Below are 20,273 nucleotides of genomic sequence, written 5' to 3' on the forward strand. Positions count from 1 at the left end.
AGAGCTCATCACTCCCTCCTGTGTGCCACCATCGTGCCTCCTACATGCCTTGATTTCTGCCCCATCACATCATTAAGGGTCTTGCCTCTCCTACTGGATTGTGATTCTTAATAACCATGACCAGAGCCAGGGATTATTTATTTAAATGTGCAGCCCCAGTACGAATAGTGTCAAAAATATGTTAGGTGCTTACAGTTTATTGCTTCATTGAATAAAAGAATGAGGTCCTAACATTACCCAGCTGAAGCCTCACCCACGACATCTGATGATTCATCCTATCCCCTAGGCCCAGCACACACTGAATTCTTTGTAAATGTTCCTGGGATAAAGAGATTAAATGAGTGAATATGTTTTGAAACCAGCAATTTTCTTGTTCATTTCCAATTTTCTCTGTGATCAGTACTTTTCTCAGTGAAGAATCGACTTCCTTCCACAAGACTCCATTCTGAATTCCCCAAAGTTTCTTTCTTTCTCATCCTGCTACATCCTGCCTACTTGTCATTTGAAGCTGGATTTTATAAATATTCAGAACAGATGGAGTTTTTACAATGGGCAAGAACCAAAGACCAGACTCTTACTAACTGAATGGAGCCCCCTGAGGAGGTTACTGTTAACAGCAACACAACTCTGATCTGCTTATGAGTCATGACGATTAAACATGATAGTATTAGTGAAAGGGTTTTATACAGAGATTAATGTAGTATAATTGATAATGATGCATTAGAATAATAGAGTTTGAGGGTAATAGCTACTAGAATTTACCCAGTTTATTCTCCTTGAAAGTTCAGGGAGTGCATTTGTACATTTTTCTATTTGACATTAATACAGGTTGAGGCCATCAATATTTAATAAAATGAGAAAAATCCGAGCAATTGTAAATACTAATTTAGAGGTCAGCAAGAATATAATTTTGAAAGGTGTAGCATTTATAATTAAAATAGCTAAAGATATTAGACTAAATGCAAATTTTCCTCAAGGTAAGAAACCAAAAGATAAAAAATTGAAATTGTACTTATCGTGTCATAAAACAACATATTAGGAAAAGTTCCCTAAACAAGCAGTTTTTCTTTGATTAAAGTTAATGATTCATTGTGTCCCTTTGTTTACAAAAAAAGTCAGTGTTCCTTTTCCTCATGTTTAATGTGGAAATTAATATTTCTAATTTGGATTTCACAAACTGTGACTTCCAGTAGTTAGCATTTTTCTTATTCATGAAAAAGCAGGAGAGTATTTAGCTTCTGTTGAAGTAATGTAAGAATAATTTGAGCGAAAGCTGGGTCCCGTTATATTAAAATTGAATTTTTGGCTTCACATTTTTCATCTAAACATCAGTTGTATGGAACACTCATTAAGAAAAGGAAGACCGTATGAAAATAATTGTTTGAAAGGGAAGGAAGGAAAAGAGGTGTGATGTTTCTTAAAAGCCAAGGTAACACAGAGCAAAGTGAGAGTAAACTGAGTCAGAAAATGAGTTCTAGCTTCAACTCTGCTGCTGAGTAATCCCTTTTCTTTTAGTTAATTCTGAACACTGAATATGTTTCCCCACGTGAATTTGAATGTGATCGTCTCTGATGACAAGCAAGGGGGAATATCTCTTGCTGGGACCAGATCAGGTCATCACTCTTCTTTGTAAAGGTTTATTATTGGATTGATTGTTTCACTGTGTTTCTACTTTATTGGGAGAAGGATTTTTTAGAGGGACATATTACTCTGCACAGTTCTACTCTTTGCCACCTGTTCCCTCTGCCAACACCCTCAGTCCTTGATGCCCCTGTAGGAGCCCTGGAGACGCTTGAGAGGGCCACACTGTAACTCTGAAACACTCCTTTTGGGGCATTTGTATTTAGCTGAAGGTGATCTTGCTGGGAGGTTGCTATGACAATTTGCAAACAGTAGAGGCGACGGTCCCCATTCTGATTTGAGTCTGCACTAGCTCAGGCCTGCATACTTGGTCCAGCCAGGGGCGGCAGATACACAGGACAGATCATAACGGACCCAGGTTCGCAGGAGAACTTCAGAAACCAGGCACGTCTGGAGAAGAAAGTGCAAGGCAAACTTTCGGTTCTGTCATCCGGAATTGCCGGGCTTCCCCCCGCCCCACTCCCGTTGAAGTCACAAAACCTGTGACCTTTGGACAAAGGCATGTGCCACAGACGACAGGACGCGGGTGTGAGATGGGCAGTAGTTCTTCAGTCTGCAAGGGAAAGAGAGGCAGTATATGGCAAATTCAAAGGACAGGGAAATTCTCCGTGTCTTGGATGGGAAGGGGAAAGAGACTTGTGTCTGGGGAGGAGAGGAATTAAAGGTGTCGCTCGGGAAGGTGTACCTCTCCCAGTGGCCGCGCAGGGGAAAGGCTCGGAGTTGTAAGGAAATGGGAGGCGTCTGTGATGTTTATTTTTGCCTAGCAACCCACAGCCAACTGCTTCCCCGGCAACCATCCACACGCGCCTCTCTGCATCCCCTTGTCCTAGAGACTGGAGAGCGGTCACTTAGTGTCAGTAAATCAGGGAGGGGCTGTGTGTGGTGGAGGTGGAGGTGGGAGGGCAGCCCCCTCCTTGGCCCACACTCGGGGTCCCCAAGCTAAGGCGCGGCCCTCCAACGGGCTGGACTTTCCTTACCGAGGTGACCCCCGGCACAACTAAGTTATTTACCTGATCAATTTGGGAGAGGAGGTGCTTAAGCCACTGGGACCCGGAAGGCGGTGGGGGGGCAGTATTGTCTGTGAGCAGCCATCAGGTTCGGAAAGCTGAAAATGCATATATGGTTGGGGGTGCGCTCGGAAGGGGAGGGGGCCCTCTGCAGCGATTTCGGTGGGAGGGAAGCAATGGTAGGTTGCGCTGCAGGGAAGGGGTGGGGTGCTGCAGGGGCGGGCGAGGCCGGGGAGGGGAGAAGGCCGTTAGCAGGGGGAACCGTGCAGAAGGCCGGAGGGGGAGGCCAAGGGCGAGCGGAGGCTGCAGAGTTTTCGGGGGAGTGGAGGGGTGGCTATGCCGACGACTGGGGTTCGTGCTGGGGAGGAGGAGTGGGTGGGAGGGACTCCGGTGGGCGGCTGGGTCGGGGAGGGTGTGCGCGGGAGTCTGTGGCCGGGCCTGGGGTGGGGTGGGGAGTCCGGGGGCGGGGCCTGCCCGGCGGCAGAGGGAGCGGGGGCGGGGCTGCCCTTCCCGGGCGCGCGGTGCGCGGGCGCCTGGCGAGTGTGCGCGGGAGCGCGCGTGCGCGGGCCCGGGAGGAGGCTCCCGAACCAGTCGGCCGAGGCGGCGCAGCCAGCTTCCCCGCGCCCTATGTGAGGGAATCGGGGAGGCCCGCGGCGCGCCGGGGAGGGCAAGGCATGTGCACGGGCCGGAGGGTGCTGCGGCCGCCCGAGGAAGAGGAGGACGGCGGCGGCGGCGAGGAGAGCGGGGGGCTCGCGGCGGCGGGCCCGGGCCGAGGGGATGCAGCGGACTGTGTGTGTCTGGCTGTAGCTGACGGGAGGCGGCGAGGAGGCGCCGGAGATCCGCGAGAGGGGCGACCAGGAGGCGCGGCGGTGGCGGCCGCGAGAAGTAGCAGCAGGACGGGCGGCGGCGGCGGCGGCGGCGGAGACGGAGACGGAGACGGCAGCCCTGAGATGCATTTTCCTCTCCAGCGGCCATGTTAACCAGGAAACCTTCGGCCGCCGCTCCCGCCGCCTACCCGACCGGTAAGGAGGCCCGGGCCCCGCGCCGCCCCGGGCGCGCAGCCCCGCGGCCCCCGGGCCAGCCCTCGTGGCGCGGGCTCCCGCTACCAGCGGGACCTCGAACAAAGTCTGCGCCGCGGCGGGGCGGCGCGGGGTCCCCCGGGCGGACGGCGCGCCCTCGCCTCGGCTCCGCTCATTGTTACACGCGAGCTCCGAGGCTCCTCCGAGCCGGCCGGGGGCCGTCCCGGGCCTCCCCCGCCCGGGACTTGGCGAGGCGGCGGCGCCCGGGTCGGCATTCCAGCCCAACTCCAGGCCTGCGGCCTCCCGCAACGTGAGCCGCCGGCCCGCGCCCGGCCCGGCTCCACCAACGGGTCGCGAACTCGCTTGCGCGCCAGGGGCCCGACTTAACTTTGCAGCCGCCTGAGCCCCGCCCCGCGGGAGTGCCGGGTGTCTGCGTCCCCGGCCTCCTGCCGCTCCGGGACGCCCGCGTTCACGGTCCCCGGCTCTGCCCCGGGGAGAGCGGGCTCGGCAGCCTGGAGGGGTGGGGCGGGGCCACCGGGTCCGGGTGACTTTCTCCCCCTTGACCCTCTTTTGTCTCCTCCCGCGCGTGGCTGCCAGGCCGAGGAGGGGACAGCGCCGTTCGCCAGCTTCAGGCTTCCCCGGGGCTCGGTGCGGGGGCTCCCCGGAGCGGAGTGGGGACCGGCCCGCCCTCCCCCATCGCCCTGCCGCCGCTCCGGGCCAGCAACGCTGCCACCGCAGCCCACACGGTAAGACCCAGGCCGCGGGCGGCGGGGGGAGAGGGGCGGGAGGGGTCCGGGGCACAGGCACCCGGACTTGGGGGATAATGCGGCCGGGAGAGGGTAGAGAGGTCGAAGTGCGAGTGTCTCCACGCCAGTGGCCTCTCCGGGACGCCGCCCTCTGGAACTTGAGCGAGCCCAAAGCTGCAGCCACAAAGGAGGATTCGTGGCGTGGGCCCCTCACTTCCCCTCCGGAGCCCGCCCACCCCTGCGCTCCTCTTCCTCGGAACTTCCTCCTGGTCGCTTTCCTTCTCTCTTCGCTCCCCACCACCCCCCCCTTTTTATTCCGTCCTTGCTTCCTCGAGCTCCTTTTCCCTGACCCGCTAAACATCCCTGCCCCTCCACCACCACGTTGGGTAGTGGGTATTTATAGAAACAGATATGTGTTAGGGGACAGCCAGGCCGTCCTGCCCGGAAAATCGATGCCCCAAAGAGCATCCCGGGCCTGGCTCTACCCAGCAGGGAGCACCGACAGTTATCCTCCGCGTGTGGAAGCATGTTTTACGAGTGCTACAGGTTTGAGCACAGCAGAAATTGTAATTAACATTAACAAAAATAAGAGCCGCAGCGGCAGTCAAAACAACGCGCCACCCCTGTAGGATTCTGCAGTTGGATATTATTGAAAAGAAAAGGGCCAGCTTTGCCTCGGAAGGAGGTGGGAAGGGATGGGCACCTGACAGGTGCCGTGGTCCCTCAGAGGGCCAAGAGGGAACTGGGAGCTCGGCGCGGGACTGGTGGCTGCAGAGATCAGCAAGCTGGGCTTGATTTCAGTACGTACGTTTTCTCGCCTCCCAGAGAGAGCCCTTGGATGGTGGCTGACAGCCTAGGGGAGATGTGCCCTGGAGGAGTTGATGGCTTCCAATGTCTTGTTTACGATTCGATCTTCCAGAGGAACTGCCTAAGATGGTTCTGTATGAGGGGTGCTTGCTAAGGATATGGCTTTGGTTGCCAAGTGAAAGTTAAGTTCTTGCAGAAAAGGCCATTTCTAGCCTTCAGAGGAGCAGCTCTGAGGGTCATGTGTTATGGGGAAACTCGTTTATGGGGAGAATTTATAAGCGGATGGCTAGAATGGAATATTTTCTCTGAGACCTGGACATCTGTGCACAGTTCCCCAGGAACATGTTTTCTTCTTACATTTTCTTTCTCTCTCTCCTCCTCTTTCTGTCTCTCCTGACACATCTAGACCCAGGGGCTAGGAATTCACTGCGCAGAAGTTAACCAATCTGTTGGGCTGTGGTTAATGGAAGAGCATCAGTAGGCTGTTGATTCTGTGTGTTAGAGTTGAATGTTCTTGTCACAGTAATGTTTTAGTTGAGAAATTGCCATTGGGTTTAGGTGTTTCAGTTTGGTTTGGAATCATCTGACAATTTGGAAAATATAACATCCAGTTTTTTTCCATGTGTGAATCACATGAATTGGTATGACCTGGAAAAGAAATGCTACTTGGTTTGCATCCGGCTTCCAGTTATATAAGGGTGGGCTTTGCTTGATCAGAGCCTCTTTGCAACTGAAATATGTAATGAGATGACAGAAAATGATACTAGAGGAATAGCCTGTGGTGGAGCAGAAATGAGAAGATGTGTGGGTGCTTCTCGGGACTCCTAATGATGGTGCTTGTATTTTGCTGTGGTATCTACCAGATTTACCTGTGTTTAACTTACCTAAACTTCAGTAAACTGTTGATCACTAGAAGCTTGGTTTTGAAAGTGTGAATTTGGGTTTTGGTTGTTCTTTAGTTTTGATTTTATTTGCACAGCATTGCAGACTTCCTCAAACAGGCAAGTGAAAGGACCACAGAGTTTATCTGGTTCTACTCCTTCATTTTACAGATGAGGAAAGAGTCAGACAAGTGAACTGGTTTGGTCAAGACTCCTGAGCCAACTCCTATCAAGGCTGGAGCTAAAGCCCAGGCCCTCCTGAGTCCAGCTTTAACACACTGCTTGACTGCTAATTCTAGGAAATTGTATTAGTTTTGTTATAAATGCAAGAACCTTAGCAGATCCATGTGTCCATATGTCTTTCAGGTTTTTGTAAGCTTTTAGTTTTTAATTTCACAGCAGTTACAACTAGGAAGAGCTATTTTTGAATGGGTGGGGGGAAGGGCATTATGGAGAGGAAAATAATCTCGTTGTGTTTGCCCGTATTTTCTCTTGTAAATGATGCAGTAGGTAGATAAACATATGACTATAGGGATTATAAACTTCGGAATTTATCTAGTGCATTGCCCTTTTGTACCCTGTCTCCATGGATATATTATACTTAGTCATTTTATCTCTGTCCTAAAAGTGTACCCAATAACTATTTTGATTCCTATTAGTTTTTTTTTTCTTTTTAATGTTGTATGGGAGATATTAATGTGCTTATTTTTTAAATTCTGAAATATTAGTATTGTATCACTTTCATAACTGTTTAACATTTAAAGCACTCTCCAATTACTGGTTTTACCTTTATAAGATAATAGGAGTCAAAGAAGAATGAATATTCCCATTTAAAAAACAGTAATGTTTGATAGAAGAAAAAGACATTTGATTCAGGGCCACACAGACCGTCAGTGTGTTTGAGGAGGAGCTAGAATTCCGATCTTTTTGGACTCAGTTCTATTCCCATAACACTATACAGCATTTCTAAGATGACTTCAGCAAAGTTTTAAAACTCCCAGAAATGTTAGCACAGTGAAGTATGTGCTGTTTTCCCTTTTATTTTTGGAAGAGATTAAAACTACCAAATTGACTAGACTATTGTTCTTACATAATTTTTAATGCTAAAATGTGTCGTGGTCAAAGAGGGCTTTTGGGGGTCTCTCTGCTTCAACCCATACGTTGTAGGTATCTAACAATTACATTCATTCAGTATTTTTAAATTTAAGAGGCACTGTGCTAGGTAGGCATTGGCAAATAGGTAAAAGTGAGTGAGAGGTTTTAAACATTCTTAAGTTTATGGTGGTGTCCTGGCATATGTCTCGTGGAAATGTTTTGGCATTTCTAGGACTTTTTTCCTCCCTTTTTATAGATCAGTTAATTGTGCTTCCGACCTGGGTTGTGATTGTAGAGTCCCACAGTGTTTAAGACTCAAAATCCTCCTTTACTAGAGCCTCTAAAATGAATCTCCCTAACATCTGGAAAGTTTTTAAGATTCCACATGTCACTTTTAGGTGTTTAGTTGATCTCTTCTGCTGCAAGTACTCTTCAATGGGCTGTCATTTGCTTCCAAGTCTCTGCCGATGCAATGCAAGCCTAACATCTTGTGACTTGGGTCACTGGAGACAAGTCCCAATTCCCTGGGTGTTCACTTCATGTTTTCTTATGAAGGTACAAAGATAGTTCTTAAGAATAACTCAGACACGTGAGAGTTAGTTCTTCCACTCAACAGAAATTGACTGAGTACTTCCTGTATGTTGGGTTTATGTCAATAAGGACTTAAAAAGATAAGAGGTGACCCCACCCTGGAATTGTTCACAGCCAGGTGGGTACATCAGGTGTGAAAACAGGTATGTAAAACGAAATAAGTGTTTTAATATATCAGTGCTCTATGAGCACCCTGGAAGGGAAAGGGACCATTTCACAGAAGAGGTGAGAGTTGAACTGCGCATTGAAGGGTGAGTATGAGTTTACCATGTAGTCCTGGTTAGGAAGGAGATTCCAAGCAGCATTTGGAAAGGGCAATAACTTTAGCTCTCCTTTACTCAATACTATACTAAGCACTCTATATCTTTTACCTTATTTAATCCTCCTAATGGCCCTAATGAGGTCGCTTTGTTACCTTCTTTTTACAAATAAGGACACTGAGGTTTAGAGAGATTAAGTAAATTGACCAAGGTGACACAGTTAGTAAGTGGTGGAGCTGGGATTCATTTCCCATGCATCTAATTGAAAGTCCCTGGACACCTAACCATTATGAAACATAACCTCCCCAAAAACAGAGTGTAAAAGAGCGTGGTGTCTCCATGGGTCTTGGGGAATCCAGCTTATTCTCGGAGAGAATATGACAGTGGTGGGTGACACTGGAAGGACTCGGGTCATATAGGCTCTGCATTTGAGAACCTCATGTTCTTGCCTGTGAGGTCTCATATTATCTGTGGAAATGGGGTGCCTGTGTGGGCCTTAAGCAAAAGCAAGGGCAGTGTCAGAGTGACACTTTTCAGTGGTAACTCCAGAAGCACCGTGGAGAGAAGAGACTTGAGGAATTCTAGACTTAGAAGCAAGGGGACATGTTAAGAGGCTGCTTCGGTTGTCGCAGTGAGAGACAGCAGGGGTGTGAGGTGAGGCAGCGTGGATGGAGGGGAGTGGGGTAGATAGGAATGACGGGGCTCCGCGGTGACTTGGGAAGGTGTGGGAGACGTGGAGACAGTGATTATTCGGGGGTGAAGCCTTTTGTTGACCAGAAATTGAGGGTTGTGGGAGGAGGAAATGGTTTTGGTAGAAAAAGCGTGAGTTGAGTTTGAGTTGCTTGTGGGAAAGGTAGCTGATCTGGAGTTGGATACAGGGGGTCTTGAGCTCGGGAGACATAGATCGGGCTCCTTTTAGCTAGAGGTGTACATGTGGCGGATGTCAGCCCCTGGGTTGCTGGAGCCCTGGCTGTGGTCATAGTCAACCAGGGAGAGTTATGGGAGTGAGAAGCCTCCAGCCACTTGAGGCTTGAACCCTGGGGAACTCTGGAAGCCTTCTTCGTTGCTGTTGTGGAGGAGACCAAGAGAAGGTAGTTGGAAAGACAGGAGGTGATCCAGTTAATTGGCAAACTCTCTTTAGTTCTAGTCACTCAGATTTTTTTTTGATGATATTTTGAATTATGCAGAACATTAAAATTGCTCTTGCAAAAATAAGTTGGTTTCTGAAGCTCAGAACGTATTACGTTGTCCTCTTTTTAGGAGTTCCTAAAGCCCCAACGTTAATTTTGTCCCCAGTGAAGCCTCATGCTTTTTGTAGCATGTATGCTGGTAATGTCGGTTTTTCTTCTGAAATCTCTCCAAGCTGCCCTGAAGAGAATGGTTCTCTAGGAGACATATATTTCTAATTTCAGGCCCTTTTGTTCCCGGGTGCTTGAAAGACCGTAGTGGAGAGGAGGAGAGGTTCAGAGACTGAGGCTTGGGAACAAAAATCCATGGACAAGCCTGTACTACTTTTGTATATACCCAGGGCTTCCTAATGCCTTTTTATGAACTGCTTTGCTTCTGGCATAGAACGAGGATAAAATAACCTGTCCAGCTACCTGACAGAAGATAAGTTCACTTAGCGTGGAGTATCATCTGTGAGTTTAATAAAAGGGTTCAACTAGAAGTCTTCCAGAAATCTGAGAAATAAAATCTCTCAATGAAGTCATACTTCAGCAAGGCCCAGGTACTATACTATATTCTACTTTGTTTTAGAAGATTGCAGAGAGAAAGTGCAGGCCTCAGATAGTCCCTGTGCCTGCTGTGTGTTAGTTAAGGAAAATTTGAAGGTCTTGGTCTCCTAGTAAGAAGGACTTGGAATTTCGTTTTATAATCTAGGTAGTCCCAAACCACTTCCTGAATTATATTACATACACAGAGCACTTCTACGCCATTTAGTGACACGTAAAGCCCGAGAGGTAGGATTTCGGAGGAGTTGATGGGAAAAGTACTGATAGTAGAGGACTTCAGCCAGTTGATTGTAAGCTCCTGAAGGGCAGGGACTCTGCCACATGTGTGGTTAGACCTCAGCTGACACTGGCTGAAGGAATGAGTTGGATTGTGAGAGGCAAGTTGATCTTTAAGCTTTCATGTAAAAATCATCTAGTGGGATGCTTTTAAGACTTGTGAGTGATTGTCTGAGGCTGGCAAGAATTCCTAACTGGGAGGGGATCCTGGCTGCAAGTCCTCTTCTACCCCTCACCTCTTGGCCATAACAATGCTTGAAAGAAATCCCCAGTAGATTCTCAGTAGGAAGGCTGGGGCCCCTTGGCCTATGCCGTCAGTTTTGTGCAGACAGGAATGTTTATGGATGGCATGTGTGCCTGAAATAGAAATTGCTACTTTGTATTCCTTGTCAGAGAGCTGAGTATCCCAGCAGCCTGGAGAAACACAGGTCTTGAGAGAGCCAAGCCATTGACCAAAGGAAGGCCCAAAAGAGGGTGGCGGTTGGCTTGTGGGGCTGAATGGCCTTAAATGGTCATCACAGCCAGTGAAGCCCAGAAACTTAAAAATAGGTTTGGGGTTTACAAGATGCTACAGAGTGCATGTCTACATGGGAATCTTTCCAGCCTAAAAGTACAGTTTTCTTTGCTTCTGGATCATGCACTTTCCTAGGTGTAATTAGTTCGATTTTCAGGTAGTGGAGAAGGCCGAGAATGAAGACAGTAGTGTTCTCAGAATAGAGCTAAACACTGGAGAAGGAGTAGTAAACAAGACCGGCCTGGTCCCTGCCCTCACGATAATAGAGAAGCTACTAAGTGAAGTGTGAAAAATGTTATGGTCTGGGGGCGGGAGAGCCAGTAGAGTGCCGACGTGTTCATGCTTTTTCTGTGTCCTCTTTCATCTTGATATCAAGTATGGGCTGCATTGCACCTCTGTGATATCCCAGGCCCTGTGCTGAATCTTAGGCAGAGAATGACGAGCAAGAAGCATGGTCTCTGCCTCCACTGAGGACTTACTCTAAGAACCCTGAAAACACGTACAGCAAACTCTTTGTTATGTGTAGCAGCTGTGGGGGTCTTTTTCTTCCGGATCCCAACTTTGATCGCCTTCCCCAGCCCCCCAACCTCTTCTGCCTTTACTTCTGTCTGAGGCTGTCCACGTCACGTCCGCTCTCCCTGCCGGGGTGTTCGTGAGGTCCCTCCTGCGTGCACAACTCTTTCCATTTAAGAAACCTGATTCTGGCTGTAAATTCAAACCAAATTGGATTTTGTAAAGGTGAGGGTGGGCGCCGATTTATAAAATATCCCTTTGGAACAGCCAGACCTCTTCCATTCTCTTGATGTTCCCTTTCTGAATTACAGATTGGCGGCAGTAAGCACACAATGAATGACCACCTACACGTCGGCAGCCACAGCCATGGACAGATCCAGGTTCAGCAGCTGTTTGAGGATAACAGTAACAAGCGGACAGTGCTCACAACACAACCAAATGGGCTTACGACGGTGGGCAAAACGGGGTTGCCGGTGGTGCCGGAGCGGCAGCTGGAGAGCATCCACAGGCGGCAGGGGAGCTCCACCTCTCTGAAGTCTCTGGAAGGCGTGGGGAAGGTGAAAGCCATCCCCATGACACCCGAGCAAGCGATGAAGCAATACATGCAAAAACTAAGCAGCTTCGAACACCATGAGATTTTCAGCTACCCTGAAATATACTTCTTGGGTCCAAACGCAAAGAAGCGCCAGGGCGTGACAGGCGGGCCGAACAACGGTGGCTACGATGATGACCAGGGATCCTACGTGCAGGTGCCTCACGATCATGTGGCTTACAGGTACGAGGTCCTCAAGGTCATTGGGAAGGGGAGCTTTGGGCAGGTGGTCAAGGCCTATGACCACAAAGTCCACCAGCACGTGGCCCTGAAGATGGTGAGGAACGAGAAGCGTTTCCACCGGCAGGCGGCCGAGGAGATCCGCATCCTGGAGCACCTGCGGAAGCAGGACAAGGACAACACCATGAACGTCATCCACATGCTGGAGAACTTCACCTTCCGCAACCACATCTGCATGACGTTCGAGCTGCTCAGCATGAACCTCTACGAGCTCATCAAGAAGAACAAGTTCCAGGGCTTCAGCCTGCCTTTGGTTCGCAAGTTCGCCCACTCCATCCTGCAGTGCCTGGATGCTTTGCACAAAAACAGGATAATTCACTGTGACTTGAAGCCCGAGAACATTTTACTGAAGCAGCAGGGTAGAAGCGGGATTAAAGTGATTGATTTTGGCTCCAGTTGTTACGAGCATCAGCGGGTCTACACGTACATCCAGTCCCGTTTTTACCGGGCCCCGGAAGTGATCCTCGGCGCCAGGTACGGCATGCCCATCGACATGTGGAGCCTGGGCTGCATCCTCGCGGAGCTCCTGACTGGTTACCCCCTGTTGCCTGGGGAGGATGAAGGGGACCAGCTGGCCTGTATGATTGAACTGTTGGGCATGCCCTCCCAGAAACTGCTGGATGCGTCCAAGCGAGCCAAAAATTTTGTGAGCTCCAAGGGTTATCCCCGTTACTGCACTGTCACGACTCTCTCAGACGGCTCCGTGGTTCTCAACGGAGGCCGTTCCCGGAGAGGGAAACTGAGGGGCCCACCGGAGAGCAGAGAGTGGGGGAATGCACTGAAGGGGTGTGACGATCCCCTTTTCCTTGACTTCTTAAAACAGTGTTTAGAATGGGATCCTGCGGTTCGCATGACCCCTGGCCAGGCTTTGCGGCATCCCTGGCTGAGGAGGCGGCTGCCAAAACCTCCGACGGGGGAGAAGACGTCAGTGAAAAGGATCACCGAGAGCACTGGTGCTATCACATCCATTTCCAAGTTACCTCCACCTTCCAGCTCAGCCTCCAAACTGAGGACTAATTTGGCACAGATGACAGATGCCAATGGGAATATTCAGCAGAGGACAGTGTTGCCAAAACTTGTAAGCTGAGCTCAGTCCCCCGATGCTGGTAATTCTGAAAGATACGACATTGCTGAGCCTTACTGGGTTGAAAAGGAGTAGCTCAGACCTGTTTTTATTTGCTCAATAACTCGACTCATTTGTATCTTTTTGGCACTTATTTTAATGTAAGAAGGTTGTTTGTTTTGTTTTTATAAAATACATGGGGACAATGCTTTAAGTTTTTATACTTTCTGAAACTTTTTGTGTTCTAAAAGTACGATGAGCCTTACTGTATTTAGTGTGGCAGAGTAATAAACATCAGTGGCAGGCCATTGATTACGTCATGACTGCCGCGCATCTACAGATTGGTGTCAAAGACATTCACTATGTGTTCATGGTTCATAGTATATTCTCCCCAAGGTGATTGCCTCCGAAGGCCTCCCCTTCTCTCTCCACGCTTCAGGTTCATGCACAGGTGCAGCCTGTCCTGCTTCCGTTTTCCATAAGTTACCCAGGTGGTAGTGATGGTGGGAGGAGAATGGTCAGGATGAAAATGATATTCTAAGAAAAACTGCACCTTAGAGATTTTTCCCTAAAATAGTGCTCAGAGACAAAATAAAATCCCCACAGTTGAAATGCCCAGTTAGCATTCTGACATTCTAACGGCCGGCCAAGCAGACCTGGTGGATGAATGGAAACGTGTGTTCCTCCAGATTCTCCAATGTGATCAGCGAGCTGTTTTGCAAAGAAGCCTTGTTTAAAAAAATTGGTTTTGCACCTAAATTTAGAAATGTATTACATGAACTGTTCCTCCCCTCTCTTTGCTCTTCTCCCTGCTGTTCTTCTTTCACCACACATCTGTTGCTTGCATTTAATTTCTTTTTCTTCCTTCAAATATATATCCCAGACTCCTGATACAGAAGAGAGACATTTTAGCTGTGATTATGACCATCTTTTCATATTCCACTTTAAAAAAGAACAGCCTAGCTACTTAAGGTGGGGATTTCCATAGTTCCAAAGACGGTTTAGCAGATTAGACTGAGTTCACACTTTTCACGTGCCACAGTAAGGTTCTCTTAGCCTGGGAGAGCATCAACTCGTTAAAAAGAGAGAGAGTTGAAAATCCTCTTCGTGAACAGAAGTCATTGTGCTTGTTCAGCAAGGCCAATTTTAACAACAGATTCGAAGGAGGAAAAGTTCAGCCTCAAGTGAAATGGTTTGATTTGCTCTATGCATCATTAGAAGAACCACAGACATTACATTCCTCTGTTTTATTTTACTTTCGTTTGGATTGCACTGATTGTTTTTGTGGGAATGACACTTTACCTGGAAAAGTAACTGAGAGTTAGGTAAAAGAATATTTTCTCCTCTGAATAATAATTATTTTCACAGTGAAAATTTCAGTATTTTATCACTAATGTATGAGCAGTGGTATATATCAATTTCAAGGCACGTGGAAAAAATTTTTTAGTATGTGCAATTTAATATAGAAAGATTTCTGCCTGTTTGGACAATAGGTTTTGGGTAGTATAAATTAGGATAAATACTCTTTTATATGCACAGATATTATTGTATTGATTGCCTGTAAATTGATTTACGAGTACTTAAAGCATGGTCCCCAGCGAGGCCAAGAAAGTTTCCGGTTAAGTTCTTTTAATATTAATCCTACAGTTTCTCTTTTAAGAAAAAAAAGGTAGTTTTGAACAAAACACTTCACTTATCTTGAGGCTTTGTCAGTTGATGGTGGAGAAAAATGCTCAGGAACTATTACAGATATTTGCCAAAAAAATCAGTAATAAGATTAGCTTATTAATAAGATAGTGGTGTTGATATTTGCTTTACTATTTAAGGGTGTCACTGATAAATTAATTTATACTTCTGTTTTTAGAAATTATAGCTTCTTTCCTCTAGTCAAATTCTTTAGCCTGTTGTACACATTTCTGTGTAATCTGTGGAAGTGCAATAATGTTAGTAAGTTGCATTTTAAATGATGCTCATGTGATGATACCCCCCAATCAGTGGCTTATAGAATTTAAAGATTGTGTATTTATTATTAAAATTCTGGCTTAAAGGCATAAGAAGCGGCTTTGTAAAACCACAAGCCTCCTAAGATGGTTAGCATCTTTAAGTCATTAAAATAAACAAAACATTAAGGCTGTTTTCCCCTTCCAGTGTTCCTCTTCCATCGTATCCACTCTTGAGAGATTTTCACTTTTAGTTTTGAATATATGAACCTGAGCCTGCCATTAATATGAATATCCCTATAAAATGATTATCCATGTGAAAATTTATAAATGGGCTAATACTGCTTGTCTTCTCCCTCACCACACAAAACTGGTCCTTAAGATGCCAACAGTGCATTTGTGACTATCTCTATTCACAAATGTAACCGGAAACTTTTAAGCCAAACTATAATGTGCAGCACTATTGGGGCTCCCCCAACACCGCACCCCCTAAATACAGGGACATTTCCCTCATTCACAAGAGCCGCCATGTTCAGTGTTTAGTGATAGAGCTGCTTTTTAATTCTAGCTTAACTATAATGTCAAAAAAAACCAACAAAACTGTTGCATCCTTGTGATTTTAAAACACAAATGAAGGGCTCCGATAGGCTACTAGGAGTTGGCTTGGAAGCAGTCCTTGGTCTCACAGGTTACCATTGTCTAGGGATGTCTGAGCTGTTTTCAGATTTAGGAAGAGCACAGTGTGGTCTTGTCTTCGGTTGCGGTCTCATCTGGCTCCGTTTCTTGCACCCCCAGAGCGTGCATTACCACTTAAGTGTATTGCTACAACAGTGGAACAACAGTGATGCAAGGCAGTGTAGATTAACAGTAGAGGAGAAATTGTGCCCTTAGTGATAACAATGTGCCTTTTGTTCTGAATGCCATGTTGTAGGGCATGCATTTTTTGGCCTCTTTAACTCTTTGAATACTAGATGGAACCCACCTCTGCAAAGATACATCTGTCTTAAACATCCAGTTACTTACAGGCCTTAATAGAAACCATAAGGCGCGCGTCATCGTCAGGCACCGAGAAAGGTAACCACTGGTTAGTTACACAGGGAATTCCTATGTTTAAGGGGTTAAAGATGGTCTTTGTTGTATCTTAACATCAGACTGATTTTTTAAACGATATTTTTTTTTGTTATGCTAACACTAGACAAAAATCAACTGTATTTGTAAAAATTTACCTCAAACCATTTAATTTTATAGTGTGATTAATCCCAGGGCATTTGGTATGAACCAAAGTGCATTCCTTTTATATGTGCCTGGCTCTAGTAAGGATGGCCAGGGATTTTTACAATTTGGGTGCAAGGCACTTAAGCCACTTTTAAACTTACTAGGTGGTTTGGAGTCATGTGGAAGGACTCCATCAGAATGTTAGGAAACACTTTAGGCATCAGTAGCATTGGGCCATATTGGAATCTTCAAAGTGTGAATTATTTTCAAGAGAGCATTCATTTTTGTAATTTTTTTCATCAAGAATATTCTGGTAAGCAGAAGACTTTAAACAAAAAACTGATTAGGTTGGTAAAGGTTTTAATATTGCCCAACATAATGCTGTGGTAGCATTAAAAAAAAAATAGTATTTGTGAACTCTGTTTCTTAGGGGCTTGTACATCTCTCTGCTATGGACATAGATAAAATGAATTGTAACTATACTCAGCTCAACTGCTACAGTTATGTCTAGGCAGTGGCTTGGGTTTCTATCGAGCAACAACTTAGACACGTGACTGTAATATGCTGCAACTGTGTGTACTGAAAATATGTGAAAATGGTTGAATGTGGACTGTGTATATATGTATGTAAAAATTTCTGTGGGATGCTGCTCTCGCCACTTAACATGAAATATGTTCTAGTGGATTTTAATCCTAGTGGCCAGTTCTATGATACTGTATGTATTGTACAGCTGATGACAGGAGTAAGACTGTTCAGTGAATATTTGTTAAATTTTATTGTCGTGGCCAGAGATAATTTCAGAATAAAATTTTAATGTCCTACCTTACTTTTCTCCCCTTTTCTAACTATAATTTTACTCCTGATCTATTTCTGGTATTAGTCTTGGTCTGGTAGCCTGGAGAGAGTTTAGAATACAAACATTTTTCAGCAATCACTGATTTTCTTTTATTAGTTCAATATAAATGTACAAATTCCAAGTCAGAAAGACTAAAGTTTTAATAGGTAACTCTTTTCTCAGGATATTCTGTTCTTCTACCTTTAGTATTTCCGTGTTAATTTTCCTTTATAGAGCCTCTGCTATGTTCTCTATCATATAGATCTAGTATCTTGCTAGAACTTCAAAAAAACACTTTTTTTAACCTTCAAGTTGATAGTTAAGCTGTTGGAGCAGAGTCTAAATTATTTCCCACCAGTCTTCATTCTTTCCTGTACGCAAGTCCTGGTAAATTACTCTTCTGTGCTCTCACCACCTCCCCCAAAGGCTTTTTAATGCTTACGCTTTTGCAGTTCTCCTACTTGGTGGTCTCTTTGGTTCACATTTTTGGGAGTTTTAGTGGCTCCTCTAGTCATGGCTGGATCAGAAAATAAGGCCTGTGAACTGCAACTAGCTCATGATTTGTCAAGTTCAGTTAATACCAAGCTAAGGGTTTACTCACAGATGACAACAAGCAGATGCTCTGGAAATTTGTCAGACATGTGCAGGGATATTATGTAGACAAATATTTCCCACTTGTGGAAAGAACTACCTCACGTTTTTATTTACACCCCTCCTGCCACCAACAGTCAAGGAATTACTTATTGTGGCTTCCTGCAGCAGAAGTGGGATTTGCTAAAACAAGGGCGTACTGTAGGGGTTCCCAATCCCAGACTTGGTTTTATCATAGCCCAGGTCACAGACTTTCATAATTGCTTCTTTCGCTTCTCAGAGTTCTTACCCGGTGAAAAAATACCAACCAACCGAGAAACCCAATATATTTAGATATAAATTTTTAAGAGATGTACATTATGTATAAGTTGAAAGTTGATGCTAAAGCAGCAATTTAAATTTAAAATATTGTCCAGATCTGGCTGAGCAGATGAGAGTTCCCCACTCATTCTCTATCACCAGATCTTCTCAAAGCTCTTTCTTAAATTGATGTATGTTACATTCTATTTGAATTTCTGTGCTCTTCCCTTTTGGAATAAATAACTACACAAATAAATATTCTTGGAACCTCAAAGTTGCCTTCAAACTAGCACTGGCAGATGTTCCTAGCTGGCATTGGTATTGGTCTTTTAGAGAAAAGGGAAATCAGTTTATTTTCTGTTTTGGAAAGACAGCGTTGAGAGAGAGATTTGAAGAAAGGGTATTTGTGACTTTTCATTGTTGTTTTAAAAAAGTTTGAATTACACTGCGTTTCCTTTGGGCCATTAGGCAAATAAACCCTTGTCATTAGTGATGCTTAACACCTTCCAAAATGAAAAATGACTTGCCAGTGTGTTACACATACATAAGAAAACTGCATCTTACTGCAAAGGATTTGGTTTATTTGTTTTGACTTTCTCTTAGTGTTTTGCTGTGGTCATATCCTTAATATCTGTGCGACATTTCATGTATATGGGGGGGAAGGGACATAATTGCCATTCCTTTGCATCTCAAGGAAGTTTAATGAGCAAACTAATGAATTAATATTCATTCCTCCGAGGAAAGCTGACATTTTAGGAGTATTAAGCAGCCATCTATAATAGGGAGCAGCAGGATATATAATAACTCTCACGTGTTCCAGGGCATTGCTCCTTATGAAGAAAGCTTCCCGGATCTCATGGTGTTGTATGAACATCAGTTCAGCCTTCTACATCCCTGTGAGCTATAATTACCCTCATTTGATATTTGAGGAAACTGAAGTGACTTGCTCCAAAGTGACCTTGCAAAAGCAATTTGGGCCTCAGGTTGCAATCAGATAAAGAACTTTGGTCTTGGACAGTAAAAGAAAATCCCTAATTGTACATCACAGCCAAAAATTTAGAAAGGGGAGAAAATTTGAGCTAGCAGTGGGCATTTCTATTATTTGAATAAATTGTATCGGTTTCCAGGAATATTTTTTAAAAGGGGAGAGAAACTACAAAAAAACTGAGAACTAGAGCATCTTAGTCTCTTTTGGCTCATCTGATAACTAAAATGCATTGTGTACACACCCCTCAGTTAATTTAAGACAGAGGGACTTATATTGCCATATGTGGGGAGATTAATTAACTGCAGTGGTTTTATTCTTTAGTTTTTTGTTCTTAAAATATGCTTTTTACATTTGAATATATGAAAATATTTTTGACTTGTTACTAAATCTCAGGGATTAAAAGTTAAATTTTACTGACTGTAGCAGCAGGTAAATCTCTTAAATTCAAACTTACTCAGGCTTCCTCTCCTTTGCCTCCCTCTTTAAGAAAAATAGAATGCCGGCCAGGGAAATATACAAAAATTAAAATTCCAAATACAATTTTAAAATACCAAATTGTGAATAAATCAATTTTACAAACAGAAATATTGTGTCTTTCCTTTGCTTTTTATCCCAAATTATTTCCCCTCCTAAGTTTGAGGAGTTTTAAGTATCTAGACTATTTCTTGTAAAAATGAAGTGTGTTATTTGCAAAACAAAAACGCATGAGCAGGCTCAGGCCATTTAAAGTAAGAGCTTATTGAATTGCTTTCAGTTGTCTGGGGGGAAATGTGATTAGTGTACAAGCAATTTGTGTACAATGTGATTAGTGTACAAGATGTACAGGAAATAAGTGTATGGGTAAGTTTGGGCTGATTTTTTATCCTTTTATCTGAAGAGGGAAACCCAACCTAATTTCCCCCTTCCCTAGAATTCAATTCTTTGGAAATTTTGGCTTGAGTAGGCTTAAATTTAAAAAAACAAAACCAAAACACCTGTAGCATCCATCTTATTAATCTCTGTTGGAGATTCCATTCATTTGTCAAATATTTATTAAATGCCTACTACATGCCAGGTATTATTTAGGCACTAATGATATATATTAGTGAACAAAACAGACATAGTACTATCTTTACAGTTTTTAGACTGGTTGGGAAGGCATTACACAAGTATATATGAAAAAAATACATATTTGCAAATGTAATAAGAGCTGTGAAGGGAAAGCACGTGGTGCTGCGCGCGTGGATAATGGAAGGGGGGAGGTTGCATTGTCTTGTATGGATCAAGAATGGCTTCCCTAGTGAACAAAGAGCTTTTGAGCTGAGGAAGGAGATCATGGACAGAAACGCTGGGCTAAGGAAGCAAGGTGTGTGTGAGCAATTAGAGGTAGGTCCTTGCAGCTGGCACTCGCAAGAACCACAAGAATGAGAGAACTTGGTGGGACGTG

The 20,273-nt window shown here is 45.2% G+C and overlaps 2 protein-coding genes across 2 annotated transcripts; one reads left to right on the top strand and one right to left on the bottom strand.

Moving 5' to 3' along the window:
* Nucleotides 1–227: 227 nt before the first annotated feature.
* Nucleotides 228–3,616, bottom strand: LOC113620714 (extensin-like). Its single transcript, XM_027106952.1, has 2 exons — nt 2,652–3,616; nt 228–2,194 (listed from the first exon to the last, which is right to left on the bottom strand). The coding sequence occupies exon 1, from the start codon at nt 3,602–3,604 to the stop codon at nt 2,897–2,899; it is 708 nt and encodes a 235-aa protein (XP_026962753.1). The 5' UTR covers nt 3,605–3,616; the 3' UTR covers nt 228–2,194; nt 2,652–2,896.
* On the top strand, nt 3,231–16,959 carry DYRK2 (dual specificity tyrosine phosphorylation regulated kinase 2). Its single transcript, XM_027106951.1, has 3 exons — nt 3,231–3,670; nt 4,265–4,413; nt 11,395–16,959. The coding sequence occupies exons 1-3, from the start codon at nt 3,622–3,624 to the stop codon at nt 13,000–13,002; spliced, it is 1,806 nt and encodes a 601-aa protein (XP_026962752.1). The 5' UTR covers nt 3,231–3,621; the 3' UTR covers nt 13,003–16,959.
* The last annotated feature ends 3,314 nt before the right edge of the window (nt 16,960–20,273 follow it).

This window comes from Aethalodelphis obliquidens, unplaced genomic scaffold, assembly GCF_003676395.1.
Source record: "Aethalodelphis obliquidens isolate GAN/ISIS:26980383/991018 unplaced genomic scaffold, ASM367639v1 scaffold8, whole genome shotgun sequence".
Taxonomy (NCBI): domain Eukaryota; kingdom Metazoa; phylum Chordata; class Mammalia; order Artiodactyla; family Delphinidae; genus Aethalodelphis; species Aethalodelphis obliquidens.